We start from the raw sequence: 19,052 nt of genomic DNA on the forward strand, positions 1-19,052 counted from the left end.
GACTTGTACAGCTCTCACCAACCACTCATCTATCCCTAGTTTCTGCATTGACCACCAGAGAAAGAATCAGAGGACCCTGTCAAAGGCTTTCTCCAAGTCAACAAAAGCCAAATATAGAGGTTTATCTTTGGCTAGCTATTTCTCCCGCAGCTGCCTTATCAGAAATATAGCATCAATGGTGCTTCTCCCTGGCACAAAACTAAACTTTATCTCATCCAGGCTAACTCTCTCCCTAATTAGTTGGGCTATGACTCTCTCTGCAACTCTCATCGCCTGATCCAATAATTTGATACCTCTAATTATTTCTATCTAAAGCATCACCTTTACCTTTGTAGCACTTGACTGTGGTGCTGATATCCCAGTCATTGGGTATGATTCCTTCAAGTACCACCTGGTTATAATAGTCATTTTGTACACCCAGTCTGCTGAAAGACTGTGCATTTAAGTAAACAATCAGATTGTGTGTGTACACACACACACACACACAATGTAAACAATCAGTTTCTAGTTAATCAACTAAAATATTAACCTCATTATCTGCCTCCAGTTTTACTAAACTTCTAATTTCTCTCTTTTTCTCTTTGACAGGTGGCAATCCAATTAAATGACACTCATCCTTCATTGGCAATTCCTGAGCTGATGCGAATCCTTATTGACATCGAGCGCCTGCAGTGGGATAAGGTATTCCTTTGCTTGTCAGCTCAATCTTAAAAATTTAGATCTGATAGTTGGAAGAAGTAAGGATGGGGACATTTTATGTAAGAGTGTATGTGCACAGAGTTGTGTTTGCTGTTTTGCAAGACCTGTACCGAAATGCAAAAATAGATATTAGAGACAATTGTGATGATGATGATAACAATCAGTGTTTCTCAACCAGTTTTCAACCTATTTTACCCCCTATTTTACTTGAATGGACCCTCCTAGCCATTCAATGTTTAAAAAATCCTGTTATATATTTTCATAATAAAATATTATAAGAAATTGTATACAAAAAAATTATTAAAATATTTTGTGTTTTGTTGAAGTATAATCGATTTATTGCACGTAAGTTTTTACAACAAAATCTTTTATGGACCCCCCCCCCCCACCAAGGGCCATATGGACTCCAATTGAGAACCACTGATGGTAGTGATAAAAAGATAACATCCATTATTATGTTAAATCTCTATGGTGTCAATTTCTATTTAAGTACTGTCACTATTTTGTCCACTATCACTTGTAGCAATCTTTTTTTTGTTTAGAAATTAATCATTTATATTTTCCATTCTGCTGTTGATCACACATTTCACCATTAGCTTTGGCTGTGTTATGACATACCCTGTTTACTGCACTGACTTCCTGAACAGGAAAATTTATGATAGACAAAGAATGAGGCACATAAATACTGAAAATCACAGCATAGTGATATGACACACTCTTGATGATTTTCCCCCCCTTATATATTTCTTGCTCCTTTCATATCCTGACCTCCTTCCCTCTCTCTGTCTGTTTGTCTCTCTTCCCTCCCCCACCTCTGAATCCATTGGTGATTTCAAAATGTCCGACTCATGCAAGAATGGAAAAACAGGCATATACAAAATAGGTGATGATGATGGCAGCTGAAGCCACAATGTAACGGTATGTGGTTCATGAAATAAAAAGGAGTGTGTGTGTGTCTGTGTTATCTCAACAAAAATTTGTTTCAAATTCGTCTCCTAATCTGCAACATTTGTATTTATTTAGGCTTGGGACATCTGTGTTAAAACTTGTGCTTATACCAATCACACTGTCCTACCTGAAGCTTTGGAACGTTGGCCTGTGTCTCTTCTTTCAAACTTATTACCAAGACATCTTGAGATCATGTATGAAATCAATTCTAGATTTCTGACTGTAAGTTTCCTTTCATTTTTCTCTCCAAGATCACAATTTCTTTTTTTCAGTAAATACCAAACAACAAAATATGTTTCCACACACACGTGTGTGCACGTGTATATTTAAATATTATGTATTGCTGCCTGATTGGCACCCATGCTGGTGACACATAAAAAGCACCATTCAAGTGTGGTCAATGCCAGTACCACCTGACTGGCCCTTGTGCCAGTGGCACATAAAAAGCACCTACTACACTCTCGGAGTGGTTGGCATTAGGAAGAGCATCCAGCTGTATAAACTTTTTTTAGAACCTTCATATTTAGCATAAAATGAAAGTCCAAAAAGAATATCGATTCAGTCAGTTGAATTATTTTTTGTTAGTTTTAACTTCTATATGTCAAAGATAAATAACTCTGCAACAAATAATCAATTAAGTTGTGGTTCAGATTATTTCTAATGAATTTCAACTGAGGTAAAAAAAATTTTTTTTTTTTAAATTGCTAATAAAGACTATGAAATAGTGTTTAAATTTTTGTACATATTTTAGTAGTTTTAAAAGAATATTTTAACTATTTTGTTTCCTTTGAAGTTAACCCTTTTGTTACCAACCTGACTGAAACCACCTTTGGCTCTGAATACAAATATCTTTTTTTCATAAGTTTTGAATTAAAATCTTCCACCAAACCTTAGTCACAATTTATTTTTCCTAACACTAGCTGAATGATAACTAATTATTTTACTAAATTCTTTGTTATATTTAAAGTAATTGAAAGAAACACAGAGCATCTGAAAATAAATAGAGTAACGAAAGGGTTAAACCTGAATTTGTCCAAACTTCTCAACAATATATCAGAATTTAACCCTTTCATTACAATTTATTTTGGGATGCTCTGTGTTTCTTTCAATTATTTTAAATATAACAAAGAGTTTAGTAAAATAACTTAGTTGTCATTAAGCTAGTGTTAGGAACATAAATTGTGACTAAAGTTTGGAAGATTTTAATTCAAAACTTATGAAAACAAGACATTTGTACTACAGAGCCAAAGCCAGTTTCAGCCAGGTTGGTAATGAAAGGGTTAAAGGCAAGAAACTACTTTAGCTCAGAAATTGTTAGACTTCTGTATCTGTAAGAAAAGCAACTTTATTTAAATGCGACAAAACAAATTGACCAATGAATCGTTTAAAATTTTAAAAACAAAGATTTTCTGCATCAATATTTATAAATATACTAGCAGTATCGCCCGGCGTTGCTCGGATTTGTTTCGACCCTTAAAATTGGAATTTTTGAAAAGTAAAAATTTTGCATTATGTAGCTTGTTATTCTCTTTAAGTGAACATTTTTCTAGTTGAAATACACCAAAAAATGGCGACACAGCAGTCAAAAAATCGTAAAAAAAAATAGGGCTTTTCATAGAAAAAAAGCACCTTTTTGATGTAAATAATTTTTGGTGTTAACATGGTCCGATCTGAATTTTTTTTTCTACAGAATGAAGAGCAAGACTTCTTCTATCATACTGTCAATTTTGGTCAACTTGCATGCAGGGTCTCGGAGGAAATAGTGTTAGTTGAAGATTACCAAACCTGCCATACACAGACAACTTCAGCTTTATATATAGAGAGATAATGAATAATTTTCAAAAAGTTAGAACTGAGATGACAAATTTAAAAGGTGAAATTGTATTGTGTCCTTAGTAAGAGATAGGCTTAAATTTACAGTATCTGCTCATCTGAATATAGAGGTATCTCTTCCAATTCACGGTAGAAAATGATGATGATTTTGCAATTTGTATTGATTTCTGAAATTTATGAACTTATAACTAACCAAGAAAGTTACTTTACAAAAAAAACCCTCTGACCAGAAAGCAGTGGTCTTACATAGTCTTCTACTCACTTGTAAATTGCTGTAAAATACAAGTATGGTATTATTACCTGAATACGTTCTGTTGCAGTCTTATATTACCTTAATTATTTCTTATTTCAGGAAGTAGCTAAAAAATACCCTGGTGATGGGGAACGTATCAAGAGAATGTCTATTGTTGAAGAGGGTCACGAAAAGAAAATCAACATGGCTCATTTGAGTATTATTGGCTCACATGCAGTGAATGGTGTTGCTGCTATCCATTCTGATATTATTAAAACAACAACGTAAGTACTTTAAAAAATTTAATGCTGTATAATAGTAAAATATTGGTATCACCTAGGCAAGATCTTTAGTAATTCAGAATGATTTGGTGTATATGTAGTGAGAGTCTACGAAACAGACAGTGGGAATATGCAGAAATTCGAGCTAAATATGTAAAGCATTGGTTTACTTTAATTCTTTCAAGAACTTTATTGTCTTACTAGCAGTATTGCCCGGCATTGCTCGGGTTTGTTTCAACCCTTTAGAATTGGAATTTTTGAAAATTAAAAATTTTGCATTATGTAGCTTGTTATTCTCTTTAAGTGAACATTTTTCTGGTTGAAATACACCAAAAAATGGTGACACAGCAGTCAAAAAATCGTAAAAAATTGGGATTTTCATAGAAAAAAAGCACCTTTTTGATGTAAATAATTTTTGGTCTTAACATAGTCCAATTTGAATTTTTTCTTCTAAGGAAGGAAGAGCAAGCCTTCTTCTATCATACTCTCAATTTTGGTCAACTTGCACCGCAGGGTCTCGGAGGAGATAGTGTTAGTTGAAGGCTACCAAACCTGCCATACACAGACAACTTCAGCTTTATATATATAGATTTCTATCAGTGAGTCAGGTTTAACAGAATATTCTATTTCTTTATATAGCCAAGAAAGATAGTTATTGTTTATTTCATATATGTGTTGGTATCACATAATAAATACCCATGCTGTTGCCATGTAAAAAGCACTGGTACCATATGAAAGGTGCCAGTGCCACGTAAAAGGCACCACCCCATGCTGGTGTCACATAAAAAGCACCCAGTACATTCTGTAAAGTGGTTGTCATGAGGAAGGGCATCCAGCTGTAAAAAACATGCCAAAACAGACAGTTGGAGACTGGTGTAAATTCTCTGGCTAGCCAGCTCCTGTCAACCTATCCAACCCATGCCAGCATAGAAAACGGACATTAAATGATGATGATTGGAGCTGTGCATGGTTGCTTGACCTGCTAGGAATAGCAGATTCCCCCAAATTTAATCCTTGATGTCTTAAAAGTAAGAACATCCTAGGCAATGTAGAATTAAATACGTCTAAAAAGATTGGAATGCCTTTTATCTACTAAATTAAGGCTTCCTTGGCTATATATTGTAACTATAAGATTTTGCCATGACCACTAAACTGACCCTTCAAGATATTTACTTCAGTGTGTGTTGGTGAAAATTGTGATATTCAACCTTATGAAAAATACTTAATCCCATGGATCATTTAAATACTTTTTTTTTCAAAACTTTTATTCTTGCCAGAATTTTGAAAATGTCATAATCGTGAAATATATTAACCAAGAATCTCTTTTATTTCTTCAGCTTTAAAGATTTCCATGATATGTTTCCCACTCGCTTCCAAAATAAGACCAATGGCATTACTCCTCGCCGTTGGTTGTTGCTGTGCAACCCTGGACTTTCTGACGTTATTGCCGATGTGAGTAATTTTAGTTTTTTTGTGTATTATTTTCTAAGTAAACTTTCAGTTTAGTAGAGAATTGCATAATTGTTGTTCACTAATGTAAATTTAAATTTTTATCCCAGTGCGTGTGTGTCAGAAACAGATAATTATTAAACGCTGCTCCTGTTTCTCTGATTCAAACTTCCTGTTTTAAAGTGACCTAATTTAAAAAGCTTCCTTTAAAATTTCATAAGACAGTTATTTTACTGAACTCTTCATTATTTTCAAATTAATAGAAACGAAAGCAGTGTATTTCAAGAGAAATATGGTGAAAGAATGCCACAGAAGATATTTCATGTATTTCTTTTATATTCATTCTTCCATGTTTGCAGAGGTGCAATGAGGGTTTTTTTTTGTTTTTTGTTTTTTTTATGAAGCTAGATTGCTTTCTTACCTTAGGTCCAATCAACCATGAAATAGTAATAATTTATTCCTCAGTTGCACTTGTTTGACAAAGGATTTGATTAAAATAATTACATCATAGCAGCGTCACAATAGCCAGTAAAAAGTACACATGCATTGTTATATTAGCATTTTTATTTTATTATTATTTTGGAGTAGCTTGTTCAAGATCAACCTAATGTCAATCTTGAACAAGCAGATCTATGGATAAAAAGCGTTCAGTCATGACTAGTCCATCCTTCTCTTGAGCATTTCCTTTTGTCATGAATGACATAAGGTTGTAAATCATTGATTAAATTAATTGGAATTTAGTATTAAACTAGTAGTATCGCCTGGCGTTTAGAATTGGAATTTTTGAAAATTAAATATTTTGCATTATGTAGCTTGTTATTCTCTTTAAGTGAACATTTTTCTGGTTGAAATACACCAAAAAATGGTGACACAGCAGTAAAAAAAATCATAAAAAATGAGGATTTTCATAGAAAAAAAAGCACCTTTTTGATGTAAATAATTTTTGGTGTTAACATGGTCCGATTTGAATTTTTTCTTCTACGGAAGGAAGAGCAAGCCTTCTTCTATCATACTCTCAATTTTGGTCAATTTGTGCCGCAAGGTCTCGGAGGAGATAGTGTTAGTTGAAGGCTACCAAACCTGCCATATACAGACAACTTCAGCTTTATATAGAGAGAGATTTATTATATCATGGCAGCGAAACATGGGCTGTGACTGCACATGAGTAAGCTTGCAAGAAATGAAGCTAGTATGCTCCACTGGATGTGTGCATACATGACAGTGTAAGCGCCCTGAGAGAAAAGTTGAACATAAGAAGCATCAGATGTGATGTGCAAGAGAGATGACTGCGCTGGTATGGTCATGTGTTGCGTATGTATGAGGACAGCTGTTTGAAAAAGTGTCACACCCTAACAGTGGAAGGATCCTGTGGAAGAGGTAGACCCAGGAAGACCTGGGATGAGGTGGTGAAACATGACAAATGACTGAGACCTTTGGAGATATACTGTGCTTGAGAAGGCCCAGCAAGCCAAGTGAGACCATAACCATGGACTGTACCAGTGTTGCATAACAGACCCATTTAAGAGTACCCTTCAATCATTGAGCAATAAACTGTGCTTAAGAAGACCTATTGAGTCAAGTGAAATCATTGTCGTGGCTGATGCTAGTACCACTTGACTGGCACCTGTGCTGGTGACACAGAAAAAGCACCCACTACACTCTTGGAGTGGTTGGCATTAGGAAGGACATCCAGCTGTAGAAACCTTACCAGATCAGATTGGAGCCTAGTGTAGCCTTCTGGCTTGCCAGTCCTTGGTCAAGCCATCTAACCCATGCCAGTATGGAAAGCGGATGTTAAACAATGATGTATGTCACACTGTTAACAGGACAGATACACAGTCAGTTAAATCAACTGATGTGCTATATATTTTTCTATAATAAAATTTGAACTTGTGGTCAGTCCAATGTATTAGCCTTACAGACAATGTCACCTTTACATTGTGCATCATATAAAAAAATTAATTAGGTATTAAGTTCCAAGATTTAGTACTTTCTTTCTCAACGACTTGTGAGAAATATATTGAATAATGTAGTCCTTGGTAAATGCCAAAGAGAATAGTGGAATGATCACAACTGGAATCTCTTTAATCTAAAGATCTCCTTGGTCAGATTAAACAACATGTTCCAAAATAATCCTTTCTACTATAGGCACAAGGCCTGAGATTCGGGGGAGGGGACTAGTCGATTACATCGACCCCAGTACTCAGCTGTTATTTTATCAACGCCAAAAGGATGAAAGGCAAAGTTGACCTCAGCAGAATTTGAACTCAGAACGTGAAGATGGATGAAATGGCACTAAGTATTTTGCCCATCGTGCTAACAATTCTGCCAACTCTCAACCTTAACATGTTCCAAAATAACAATAAACAAAGCAGTAATATAACAGTGCGTGTGTATTTTCAATGATTATTATGACTCTACCATGATGCAGTTATTTTAATCACTTCAAATAGTCTTTTTATCAAACTAGTACAACTGAGGAACAAACATGTTTACATACTGAATATATAATTTGGTAGGTTCTGAGGTGGTGGAGAGGGCAGAAAGATAGGAATCTATGAAATATTTTATGGTATTTAGTTACATCCCTGTAAGTTCTGACTTTAAAAATGATTACAAAATATTGTATGTCTTCCATACTTTATCTGTTACTTCCCCAAAGTAATTTACCCTATTTTTGACTTTGGAAAGCATTTATCATGATTCACCCATATAATTCTTAACAAACTGATGAATTTGTCTATTACAGCTAAAGTTCAGAGTTATCTCCTCTTGCTTTCTTACCAGATTTTATTATTTGGTGTTTTTTTTTCTTCACTGCAAATATAATTTTAATTAAGCTTTTCAAGTTCACTACATTATATCAGCACCAATTTGTTCATTTTTATTATTTATTACATACTGCATACACAGAATTCTAATAAGCCATCTAGAATTTGGAAAGACTTTGAGTTATGGCATCTCTTGTCTGTGTCTTCCTATAACTTTTTATTGTATTTTCATTGTTATATCATTAAATAAAGCTGGAAATTAATAAATTTCAATAAAATTAAAAACGCATCTATTTAATTTTTTTTTTTTTTTTTTTTCAGAAAATTGGTGAAGGATGGATTACAGATCTTTTTAAACTAAAAGAACTTACAAAGTTTATTGGTGATCAAAACTTTTTGAGAGAAATCATGAGGGTGAAACAAGTAAGTGGCCAATAGATTGTAATGTTTGGTTTCTTTCTTACTATGAATGTAATCTGTCATCTTTTTGTTCAGTAGTGTTACATATAAAAATTCTCTGATGATTTGACAATGTCTTATGCAATTTACATTAGGTAACTAATAATCACCTTATGTTAATGAAACCTATGTAAAATGGTGTAACTAAATATCTTATGAACAATCACTCATATATATATTTATAAATAAGGATAATATCGATATTTAAATATCGATATTATCAAGTGGCCAGCATGGGAAAAATACCATACAAAGGTAATAATTTTTTTACAACTAAAAGTAATATTTTTTGCTTGTCTATTTTGTCCCTCTGTCTTATCTCATGGTGCGATATGAATATTTAACATGGGTCTTAGAGTCAGGGTTTTGACTGCTATTTCGGCATGGTGGTGTCTCTCAGACACCCTTATTTTTAGTTATATATATATTTATATATATATATATGTATGTATATATATATATGTGTGTGTGTGTGAGAGAGAGAGAGAGGAAAAATAATAAGAAAGAGTTGAAAATATATTAAATTTTAACACATAGTTTTTGTATAAATAAAACAAGTTTATTTTTTAACATGAGAGTTAATTATATATATTTATATGGAAGTAAAATTACAAAAATGTTTTCACAGAACTTGTTTTCATATAATATTTTTACTGAAAATAAATGAATATATATATTTTCACATGATAAGTTTGACAAACATAACAAAAGAAGGAAGAGCACGAAAAAATTACATGTTACTCTAAGACTTTTTTTTTTTTTTTGACAAAAGTTTTAGTGAGTCAGTTTAGTGTATGTTGTGGCTAAAAATCATTTGGTAGTAGAACAAAAATCATCTTTAACTAACTGGGATTTGGATTTGTGCTGTCATTCAGCTCATCAAAGTTCTTGTGTGAGTCCATGTAAAGACCATGTGTTGACTTTTTGAGCTTTGAGATAAAGTATTTGGTTAAAATAAACTAAAGTTTCACCCTATGGTTTTTGTTCAGATATATGTGTGTGTGTGTTTGAGTGTGTATGTGTGTGTGTGTGTGTGTGTGAAAGTGTTTGAGTGTGTGAGTGAGAGAGAGAAATAATTTTTATGCTGATGATGTTTTGAAATAGATATTTTTAAAAATCCATTATCGAAAGAGTCCTGTCTGAAAACAGTTTATGTATACTGAAACCATTTTTTCAGGAAAATAAAATGAAGTTGGCTGCTTACCTGGAGAAACACCAAAATGTCAAAGTCAACACTGCATCAATCTTTGACATCCAGGTGAAGAGGATTCACGAGTACAAGAGACAACTGTTGAATGTATTACACGTTATTTATCTTTACAACAAGATCAAAAAGAATCCTAATGCAAAATTTGTCCCCAGAACAGTTATGATTGGAGGAAAGGTAATTTCTTTTTATGCTTTCAGTTTGGTCTCACCCCATCATCCTCTTTAATCTAATAGTTTAGAGATAGAGGCAAAATTATAAATTATTTTATTTTTAACTATTAATTTAATGAATTCATCTGCTCTATGACTTAAATTTGATTTTATCAGTGAATTCTGTTAATATATCAAGGTAGAAAAAGGTGGCTGGCAAAATGCTTTGTGGTATTTCATCCACTAAGGCAAGCTGGCAGAAACATTAGCACGCCGGGCGAAATGCGTGGCTGTATTTCGTCTGCCATTACGTTCTGAGTTCAAATTCCGCCGAGGTTGACTTCGCCTTTCATCCTTTCGGGGTCGATAAATTAAGTACCAGTTATGCACTGGGGTCGCTATAATCAACTTGATCCGTTTGTCTGTCCTTGTTTGTCCCCTCTGTGTTTAGCCCCTTGTGGGTAGTAAAGAAATAGGTATTTCATCCATTTTCATGTTCTGAGTTCAAATTCTAGTGTAGTCAACTTTGCCTTTCATCTGTTCAGGATTGATAAAACAAGTACTAGTTGAGCACTGGGGTTGATGTAATTAATTCATTCCCTCTCCTGAAATTGCTGGCCTTGTGTCCAAATTTGAAAGCAGTATATCAGGGTAGAAACACTGATATGTATCAAGACACTGCTGGTTTAGCCATTGTGTTTGGAAGCTGTATTTATGAAGGTGGCATTGAAGAAAACTTGTTAATCTGTCACCCTTTGGGAATTCGTGCTACAGGATAAGTAATGTTTAGTTTAATTAAGTGATTTATAGAAAAAAAAAAAGTTAAATTCAGTGGAAACTTTTCAAATATTTGCATTCATGGAGGTGAAAGTACAGTTGAAAAATTTCTGGTTGTGGTGCAAGGATAAAATTAAAAAAGCAGAATATTGAAAGTGTCCACTGTTAGATATTGTCACACACTAGCAGTGAAACTTATGTTTTCAGATGTGAAATAGTTTTAAACAAATGCTTTAAAATTGGTCAGTTTTATAAAACCAAGTTTATTTGGGTTCTGGCATAGCTGTATGGTAAGAACCTTTCTTCCTAAGCACATGGCTATTGACCCACGCTGCATTGTCTTCTACAGAGGACATAGGCTGACCAAAGTTTTGTGAGTGTATTTGATTGATGGAAACTGAAAGAAGCCCTACTCATGCCAGCATGGAAAACCACCGTTAAATAATAATGTGTGTTATTGGTTCCTTGCTTTGATTTTGTGTGATAGTTTGGATGATGGTGACATCATGCAAACAGTGTCCTTCATCTCCTGCCTTCCATGACATGCCTGAGTAGGAGGAAATTTTACCTTACTTAGAAACAGGTGATGATTGATGACAGGAAGGACATCCAGCCATAGAAAACTACCACAAATTACATCTAGCTCATGCATGCTTAGAAAAGTGGATGTTAAGTGACGGCTGTCATGAGAGAGAGGACTTCATGATCCAAAGTATCCTCCCTTCTATACAAGCTGCTTGGGTGTGGTTTAAGGAAGACCAGGCAGCTTTTTCTAGCAAGTTGAGTGATTACAGCATGGTTTACTTGTTAGTTTATGTAAATAGATTGTTTTGTTTTTTCTTGTGATTTTACATACAAAAAAAAACCCTGAAGTACTCAATATATGATCAAATAAGTGTGTTGCTATTTTAGTAGTAAATTCACACCATAGCATTTCTATCCTTATTTTACATGTACTGTGGATTGTAGCTGGATATGTGTGTGACTATACGGTATGGATTTAAGGCTATAGTTATCAAAACATACAGTAAATCCTTGAGTATAATACGCAGAGGATTTTTAGGGGGATGTACCTCTGAAAAACCTAAACCTTGTGTATAATACCCAACCCTTCTCTAACTTGTGTCAAAGAGGTCTATGTAACATCCTTGGTTTGTAAAAATGTATACGCTAACATCCTTTATTATTATTGTATATATAACATAATGCAAACGCGTAGCTTTTTTGTGCATTTTGTTTGCAGAAAGTAAAGAAATAACAGTAATAACGTTTAATAAATGTTGCTTATTGCAAGTTATGGGTGATCCTTTTATGACTTCATTGCTTTCAGGCTTAGCTTAAGGTATTTTTGTGCCCGATATCACAAAATGCATCTGAATACACATAGCCAGACAGCAAATAGGGACTCGGACATTGCTTAGAAAATAATTTTCATTTTTAACCTCATATATAGTATGCACTAGGGATTTTGACCTTTAAATTTTGGGGGGAAAATGCAGATTATACTCAAGGATTTACGGTATGCAGATACACTTACTTAAGTGAAAATTTTAAAAAAATTTATTCTAGACCATTTTATTAATGAACATATTTACTTTGAAAACTCATTTCAGGCTGCTCCTGGTTACCACATGGCAAAATTAATCATTAAACTTATCAATGCAGTAGGAAATGTTGTGAATAATGATCCAATCATTGGAGATCGCCTGAAAGTCGTTTTCTTGGAAAATTATCGCGTATCTCTTGCTGAGAAAATCATGCCTGCAGCTGACCTTAGTGAACAGATTTCTACTGCTGGTACAGAAGCTTCCGGTACTGGTAACATGAAATTCCAACTGAACGGTGGTCTCACAATTGGTACACTTGATGGTGCCAATGTTGAAATGAGTGAAGAAATGGGGTCAGAAAACATCTTCATCTTTGGTATGACTGTTGATCAAGTAGAGAAACTAAAGGGTCGGTAAGTAGCCTTTAGTGTTGATTATTTTTCTTGTTTATTTTAAAGAAATTGAAGGAATTTGCTAATTTTGCTGGGTAAAATTCTTTATAATTAATTCATTTCAAGTTCTCCAATTTCTCTTATGTTAACTAAATTTGAAATGGTGCCTTATTACAGAAGATGTGTGTGGTGTTTATTTTGTACATATTTTAGTATATTCTACACTTTTGTATAAAATTTACTAGTTTGTTGACAATACTGAAGCTAATTTGTGTAAGTTTTGATAAACAAATCAATTACTCATTAAATCTCGACTTGCTAAAAGTAAGAATTGTAAGTTGGAATAATTATTTCCTCATGACTCTGTTTACTTATGAAGGGTTGCCTGTTGGTAATTCTCCTTGTTTTGAACTATAACTTCAGGCTGACTCAAAAATATAAATTAAAATTAATTTTTTTGTTTCATAATTTTATAATATTAAATATGTGTGAGTTTATTTTTAGAAAGCTATATTCAAAATATATCACTGTGTTGTTTTTATCTTCAACAGTTACAATCCTAATGACTTCATTGAGAAGATACCAGAGCTTAAACAAATTTTGGAGCAGATCCGTAACAACTATTTCTGCTCTCATGAGCCTGGACTTTTCACAGATATTTATAATACCCTGGCACATAGTGATCAGTAAGTGATTTTTCTCTTTAATTTGTATCATCATCATCATCAACATCATTTAATGTCTGCTGGTATGGGTGACACAGTTCAACAGGATTTCACAAGTCCTGGAAATGCATTTAGTTCCTGTGTCTGCTTTGGGTGAAATTTTTACATTTTCACACTATGTATGGGTGGGTGGAAATAGCTGGAGAGACAGTGACTAGATAGTGGGATCATCATCGTTTAACGTCTGCTTTCCATGCTAGCATGGGTTGGATGGTTCGACTGGGGTCTGGGAAGCCAGGAGGCTGCACCCAGGCGCAGTCTGATCTGGCAGTGTTTCTACAGCTGGATGCCCTTCCTAATGCCAACCACTCCATGAGTGTATTGGGTACTTTTTACATGCCACCGGCACAGGTGCCAGGCGAGGCTGGCAACAGCCACAATCAGTTGGTGCTTTTTACGTGCCACTGGCACGGAAGCCAGTCGAGGTGGCACTGGCAGTGCCATGTTCAGATGGTTCTTTTATGTGCCACCAGCACTGGTATCACAACTACAATTTCCATTGATTTTTGAATGATTTTGATTGCTTCAACAGGTCTTCGAAGGTAGAAAAAGGCGGGTGGGTATGTGTGCAAGAGTATAAGAGGAGAGATGGGTAGAGGTGAATATAAAGAATAGTGAACAAGAGTAGAGGTATGGTTGATGGTAAATAGGAGTTTGGGGGGAAAACGTGATACAAAATAGAAATGGCTTAGGAGGGAGGAGAAGATAAGCAGCAGTATAGGATGGATAGAGAGCAGCTGAATAATAAAACTAGTTGATGAGAAATAGGGAGGTGATGGGGTGGGGTGCTTAGTAGGTAAGGGAGGAGTGGGGGAGAGGGGTATAGTCAGGAATAGAGACCGGAGGTATGTAAGTGTGTAAGGGAGGCGGGACAGAGTGTTAAGAATGAGATATGGCAGTCATAAGATGTGGCTTCAGGAGAAGAGAGATATAACTGGTGGCACAGAAGGGGTGTCATATCTTTGTGTAATTTTGCTTTATAGTAAGTCTCTGCGACAATCCAAAAAAGAAAAAGACAGAACAAACATATTTGCCAAGTGTGACCCAAACCAACCAAAAAGAAAGCAGATATAAATAGGGGTAAAAAGTTAAAGTAAATTTTGTACTCTTAATTAATTTTTAAGATAATTTTTACATGTCATGCTTGAGAAAAAGATCCATGATGCTGAACAAAATCACAGTCATGGCAGATACTGGTGTCACCCATAACACTCTCAGAGTGGCTGGTGTTAGGAAGGGTATCCAGCCATAGAAAACCATGCCAAATCAAACTGGAGTCTGGTGCAACCTTCCAGCTTACCAGCCCTAGTCAAACTGTCCAACCCATGCCAGTATATACAACAGACATTAAATGATGATGATGATTTAAATATTTTTGTTATGGAAACATATTAAGCTACGAGTATACATATAAAAATTAAGTACAGGTGTATTCATAAAACTAAGCTAATACATTTACTTGAATTCTTGCTAATCCAGTGGCAAATATCTAATATATAGTTCAAAGTGAGTTTTTATAGTAAAGGGAGAGTTAATAATAAAAAATAATAAACCACTGAGATTAAATTATTAGAGTAGTACAATGGCTTTGAGGTTAACGTAGTGGATTACAAATCATATATTGATATCAGTTCCAACATTGCAGCTATTATCTTGTTCATTTGGGCTTTACAGATGAGTTTTCTTCCATCAATCTACCTACCCAACACACTAGTACTATTTAACAGTTGAATGCATTTAGTTATAAAATTACTTGTTACTTGTTCCAACCAACAATATAGACAAGTCTGAATTTTTGAAACTTTTTCCACCCAAGTTAGGTAAAAGTAATGCAAACAGTAAAAAGTTCTTTAGTATACATTTAATACCATATTGGTTGTAGATGCTGACCAAAGAATGACCTTTTCATATCTCATCTCTAGCAGAGAACTGCATGCTTGTAAAAACACTTGACTGTCTCTAACTCTGTACATATGGATGTAAATAGTTCATTAATTGGGAGACATAGGTCAGCTCTAGGTAGTATAGGTAATCAGTGTTTCGATAGCTTGTTAAAATGGGATGTTGGGAGGGAGAAGGATAGATAACACACACCAACAGAATGACACCCAGATAAATTCCTTGTACAAAGATTCAAATATATTTTTAAAGAGTCTTTTCAGTAATTTAATGTTTAAAAAAATATTGAATTAAATAGTAATAGTAAAATATTCATATATATTTTGACTTTTTGGACATCTAAGAAAATGTAGTAAAATATTAAATTAAATGTTTGGATAAGATGCAGAGCTTTCAGTATTCATATCATTTTACAACTTAAAGCTGTCGATTACATCTAATGATTTGATGTCATACCAGATCTATTTGTTAATAATAAATATGTAGCTGAAATGAAGTTATTATGTGATCCATTTAATAAAGGTTTTAAACTCTGACCTTCTCAGATACTTTGATAAGGAGTCAGGAAGAATTAAATGAAACTTACTAAGTATATAGTGGATTGTTATCACATTTGTCATCATTATCTTTATTTTTATGTCCATATTTACAAACGAATCCTTTGTCTTCGTCTTTATGTCAGATATTTGTTGCATTGTTTGATTTTTGTTTTTTTCAGTTACATGCTTTGTGCTGACTTCGAGAGTTACATCAAAGCCCAAGCAAAAGTAGAGGACGTTTTCAAGGTGAGAAAATAAGACTTTTTATATTTCTGTCATTTGAACACATTCACTGTTGTTTTACTTATTTATTTTGTGGTGTGCAAGAGAGACAACTGTGCTGGTATGGCCAGGTGGTGAGAATGGATGTGGATAGCTGTGTGAAAATGTGCCACACCCTAGTGGTTGAGGGAACCTGTGAAAGAGGTAGACCCAGGAAGACCTGGAATGAGGTGGTGAAGCATGACCTTCGACATTGGGCCTTACCAAGGCAATGACTAGTGACCTTTGGAAATATGCTGTGCTTGAGAAGACTCGGCAAGCCAAGTGAGACCATAACCTCGTGGCCTATGCCAGGGGTGTAACCAGCCCACTTATGCATACCTTTCCTTCATTGGACACTAAACTCTACTTGTGAAGACCTGTTGAGGCAAGTCAATTCGAATTGAAATCAAATTCGATGACTGGCATCCATGCTAGTGGAGCGCTAAGAGCACCATCCAAGCGTGATCTTTACCAGAACAACAAACTGGCTTCCGCACCGGTGGCACGTAAAAAGCACCATTCGAGCGTGATCATTACCTGCATTGCCTTACTGGCACTTCTGCCGGTGGCATGTGAAAAAACATTAAAGCGAGGTCGTTGCCAGTGCCGCTGGACTAGTTCCTGTGCAGGTGGCACATAAAAAGCACCATTTGAGTGTGGCCGTTGCCAGTACCACCTGACTGGACCCTCGTGCCAGTGGCACATAAAGGCACCCACTACACTCTCGGAGTGGTTGGCGTTATGTAGGGCATCCAGCTGTAGAAACTCTGCCAGATCAGCTTGGAGCCTGGTGCAGCCATCTGGTTCACTAGACCTCAGTCAAATCGTCAAACCCATGCTAGCATGGAACGCAGACGTTAAATGATGGTGATGATGATGATGATGATGATGATGATGATAATTGTAAATAGTTTATTCTTCAGTTCGCGTATTTTCAGCAAATATTACCATTTAGAGATCACTACATCTAGGATTTGACAAAATTTGAGAGTTATTATAGTTGCTTGACCTGCCAGTATGTCTACCAGCTCTCTCGACAGTTTCACTAATATCTTCAAAATTTAAGCGATAACCCTGTTCAGTAATGCTGTTATTTAACTGAGAGAGAAACTGCCTGATAACCAGTGATAGAGGTTGGGTTGGATAATCCAGTTCAGGCTAGTTATAGATATATTCCACTCCAATAAATAGATATTCTTAATAATTGTGGCCTATAATTTGAGACCATGTGCTGAAAAACTATGTTAAGGGTACACGTGTCTGTGGAGTGCTCAACCACTTGCACATTAATTTCACAGGCAGGCTGTTCTGTTGATCGGATCAACTGGAACCCTCGTCATCATAACTGATGGAGTGCCACAAATGAGACATAAACCATGGCGTTTGGAAGAGCATCCAGCTGTAGAAACTCTGCCAGATCAAGATTGAAGCCTGGTGCAGCCATCTGGTTCGCCAGCCCTCAGTCACACGTCCAAACCATGCTAGCATGGAAAGCGGACGTTAAACGATGATGATGATGAAAAAACAATTACGACCAAAATAATATCCAAGATTTTCTGTTTTTTAAGAATCTGTTTGAAACTCATGTATATCTTTTTTTTCCCCTTCCACAGAATGCTAATGAATGGGCCAAAAAATGTGTTTACAACATTGCTGCTTCTGGCAAATTCTCCAGCGATCGCACAATCAGTGAGTATGCTCGTCAGATTTGGGGTGTGGAGCCATCAGATATTAAACTTCCACCACCTGGTGAAGGTGAACAGCAAGGTGAAGAGGAGGAGGATTAAGCAGGCAATTCAATAAGTTGCAATGCTGTTCTGTTATCTTGTTGGTATTTGACATATAATACTATGAACTTTGTTAAATTTTACTAGCAACTCTATTTAAAAGATTTACTATATTCTCACACTTAAATCATGATATTGTTTAGCAGATTTTTCCAACATGTCCCACTTGTATTAGCCTATAATAAAAATAACTTCTTTTCTCCCACCCTTAGCTTCAAACTTTTATTATCTATGAGGAATTTTTATATTTTGCCAGTTATTAGTTTTCTCCTACATCTCAATTCTTCTCTTGTTGAAATATTCTGAAAATATGTACGACATACTACTCTTATTTTCTCACTCTGACAGCTCTGTAACATAAACTGAAAGTGTAGTCAATCTGCTTTAAAAATCAATATTCTTTAATGATAAAACAATTTATGCATTGTGGAATTTAATTGAATCCATTTCTGAAATTAAAGAATAAATTTTGGAAGTTATTCGCTTTTCTTGTAATTTTTATATTTCTCATCATTGTTTTAATGTCCACATTTGCATGTTTCCTGTTGCCAGCCGTCACCTATTTCTGAGTAAAGTAATACTTCCCCATGACCAAACATGTCTTTATGGAAAACTGGAAACAATGGATACCACTTGTATGACAGTGACACTTATAACTATCAAATAGACAGTAACACACAAACACATGCATGCACGCACACACACACACACACATACACACGTATGTCCAGCGTCTTCCAGTTTCTGTCTACCAAATCCAATCACAAGGCTTTGGTCAGCTCAGAGCTATAATAGAAAACACTTGCCTAAAGTGTTGTGCCAAGGGACTGAACCTGAACCCATGTGACTGGGAAACAAATTTCTTACCATATTTGGCCAGATTTGGACATACGACAATTTAACATAATAGCAGGAAGCACCAGGTGGACTACATGCTAGTCAAGTCTTGCTGCTACAATGTATAGGATTTCAGCATCTTTTCAGATACTGACGTCACAAATAGCCTGTAGGCTTATTAAAAATTAATTCTCAACAACAGAAGCAGTATTAATACCAAAAGGCAATTTTTATATCCAACTAAACATGGATCA

The 19,052-nt window shown here is 35.1% G+C and overlaps 1 protein-coding gene across 1 annotated transcript in view; it reads left to right on the forward strand.

Moving 5' to 3' along the window:
* The window catches only part of LOC115210188 (glycogen phosphorylase, muscle form), a 42,339-nt gene extending 24,041 nt beyond the window's left edge, over window positions 1-18,298 (forward strand). Inside the window, exons 8-17 of the mRNA XM_029778644.2 lie at window positions 589-681; window positions 1,723-1,869; window positions 3,833-3,996; window positions 5,331-5,445; window positions 8,535-8,636; window positions 9,850-10,056; window positions 12,422-12,768; window positions 13,299-13,433; window positions 16,090-16,156; window positions 17,788-18,298. Of these exons, the coding sequence (XP_029634504.1) occupies window positions 589-681; window positions 1,723-1,869; window positions 3,833-3,996; window positions 5,331-5,445; window positions 8,535-8,636; window positions 9,850-10,056; window positions 12,422-12,768; window positions 13,299-13,433; window positions 16,090-16,156; window positions 17,788-17,961 (1,551 nt within the window). The 3' untranslated portion in view covers window positions 17,962-18,298. The remainder of the gene's footprint in view (window positions 1-588; window positions 682-1,722; window positions 1,870-3,832; window positions 3,997-5,330; window positions 5,446-8,534; window positions 8,637-9,849; window positions 10,057-12,421; window positions 12,769-13,298; window positions 13,434-16,089; window positions 16,157-17,787) is intronic.
* The last annotated feature ends 754 nt before the right edge of the window (window positions 18,299-19,052 follow it).

Source organism: Octopus sinensis, linkage group LG4 (genome assembly GCF_006345805.1).
Source record: "Octopus sinensis linkage group LG4, ASM634580v1, whole genome shotgun sequence".
Classification (NCBI taxonomy): Eukaryota; Metazoa; Mollusca; class Cephalopoda; order Octopoda; family Octopodidae; genus Octopus; species Octopus sinensis.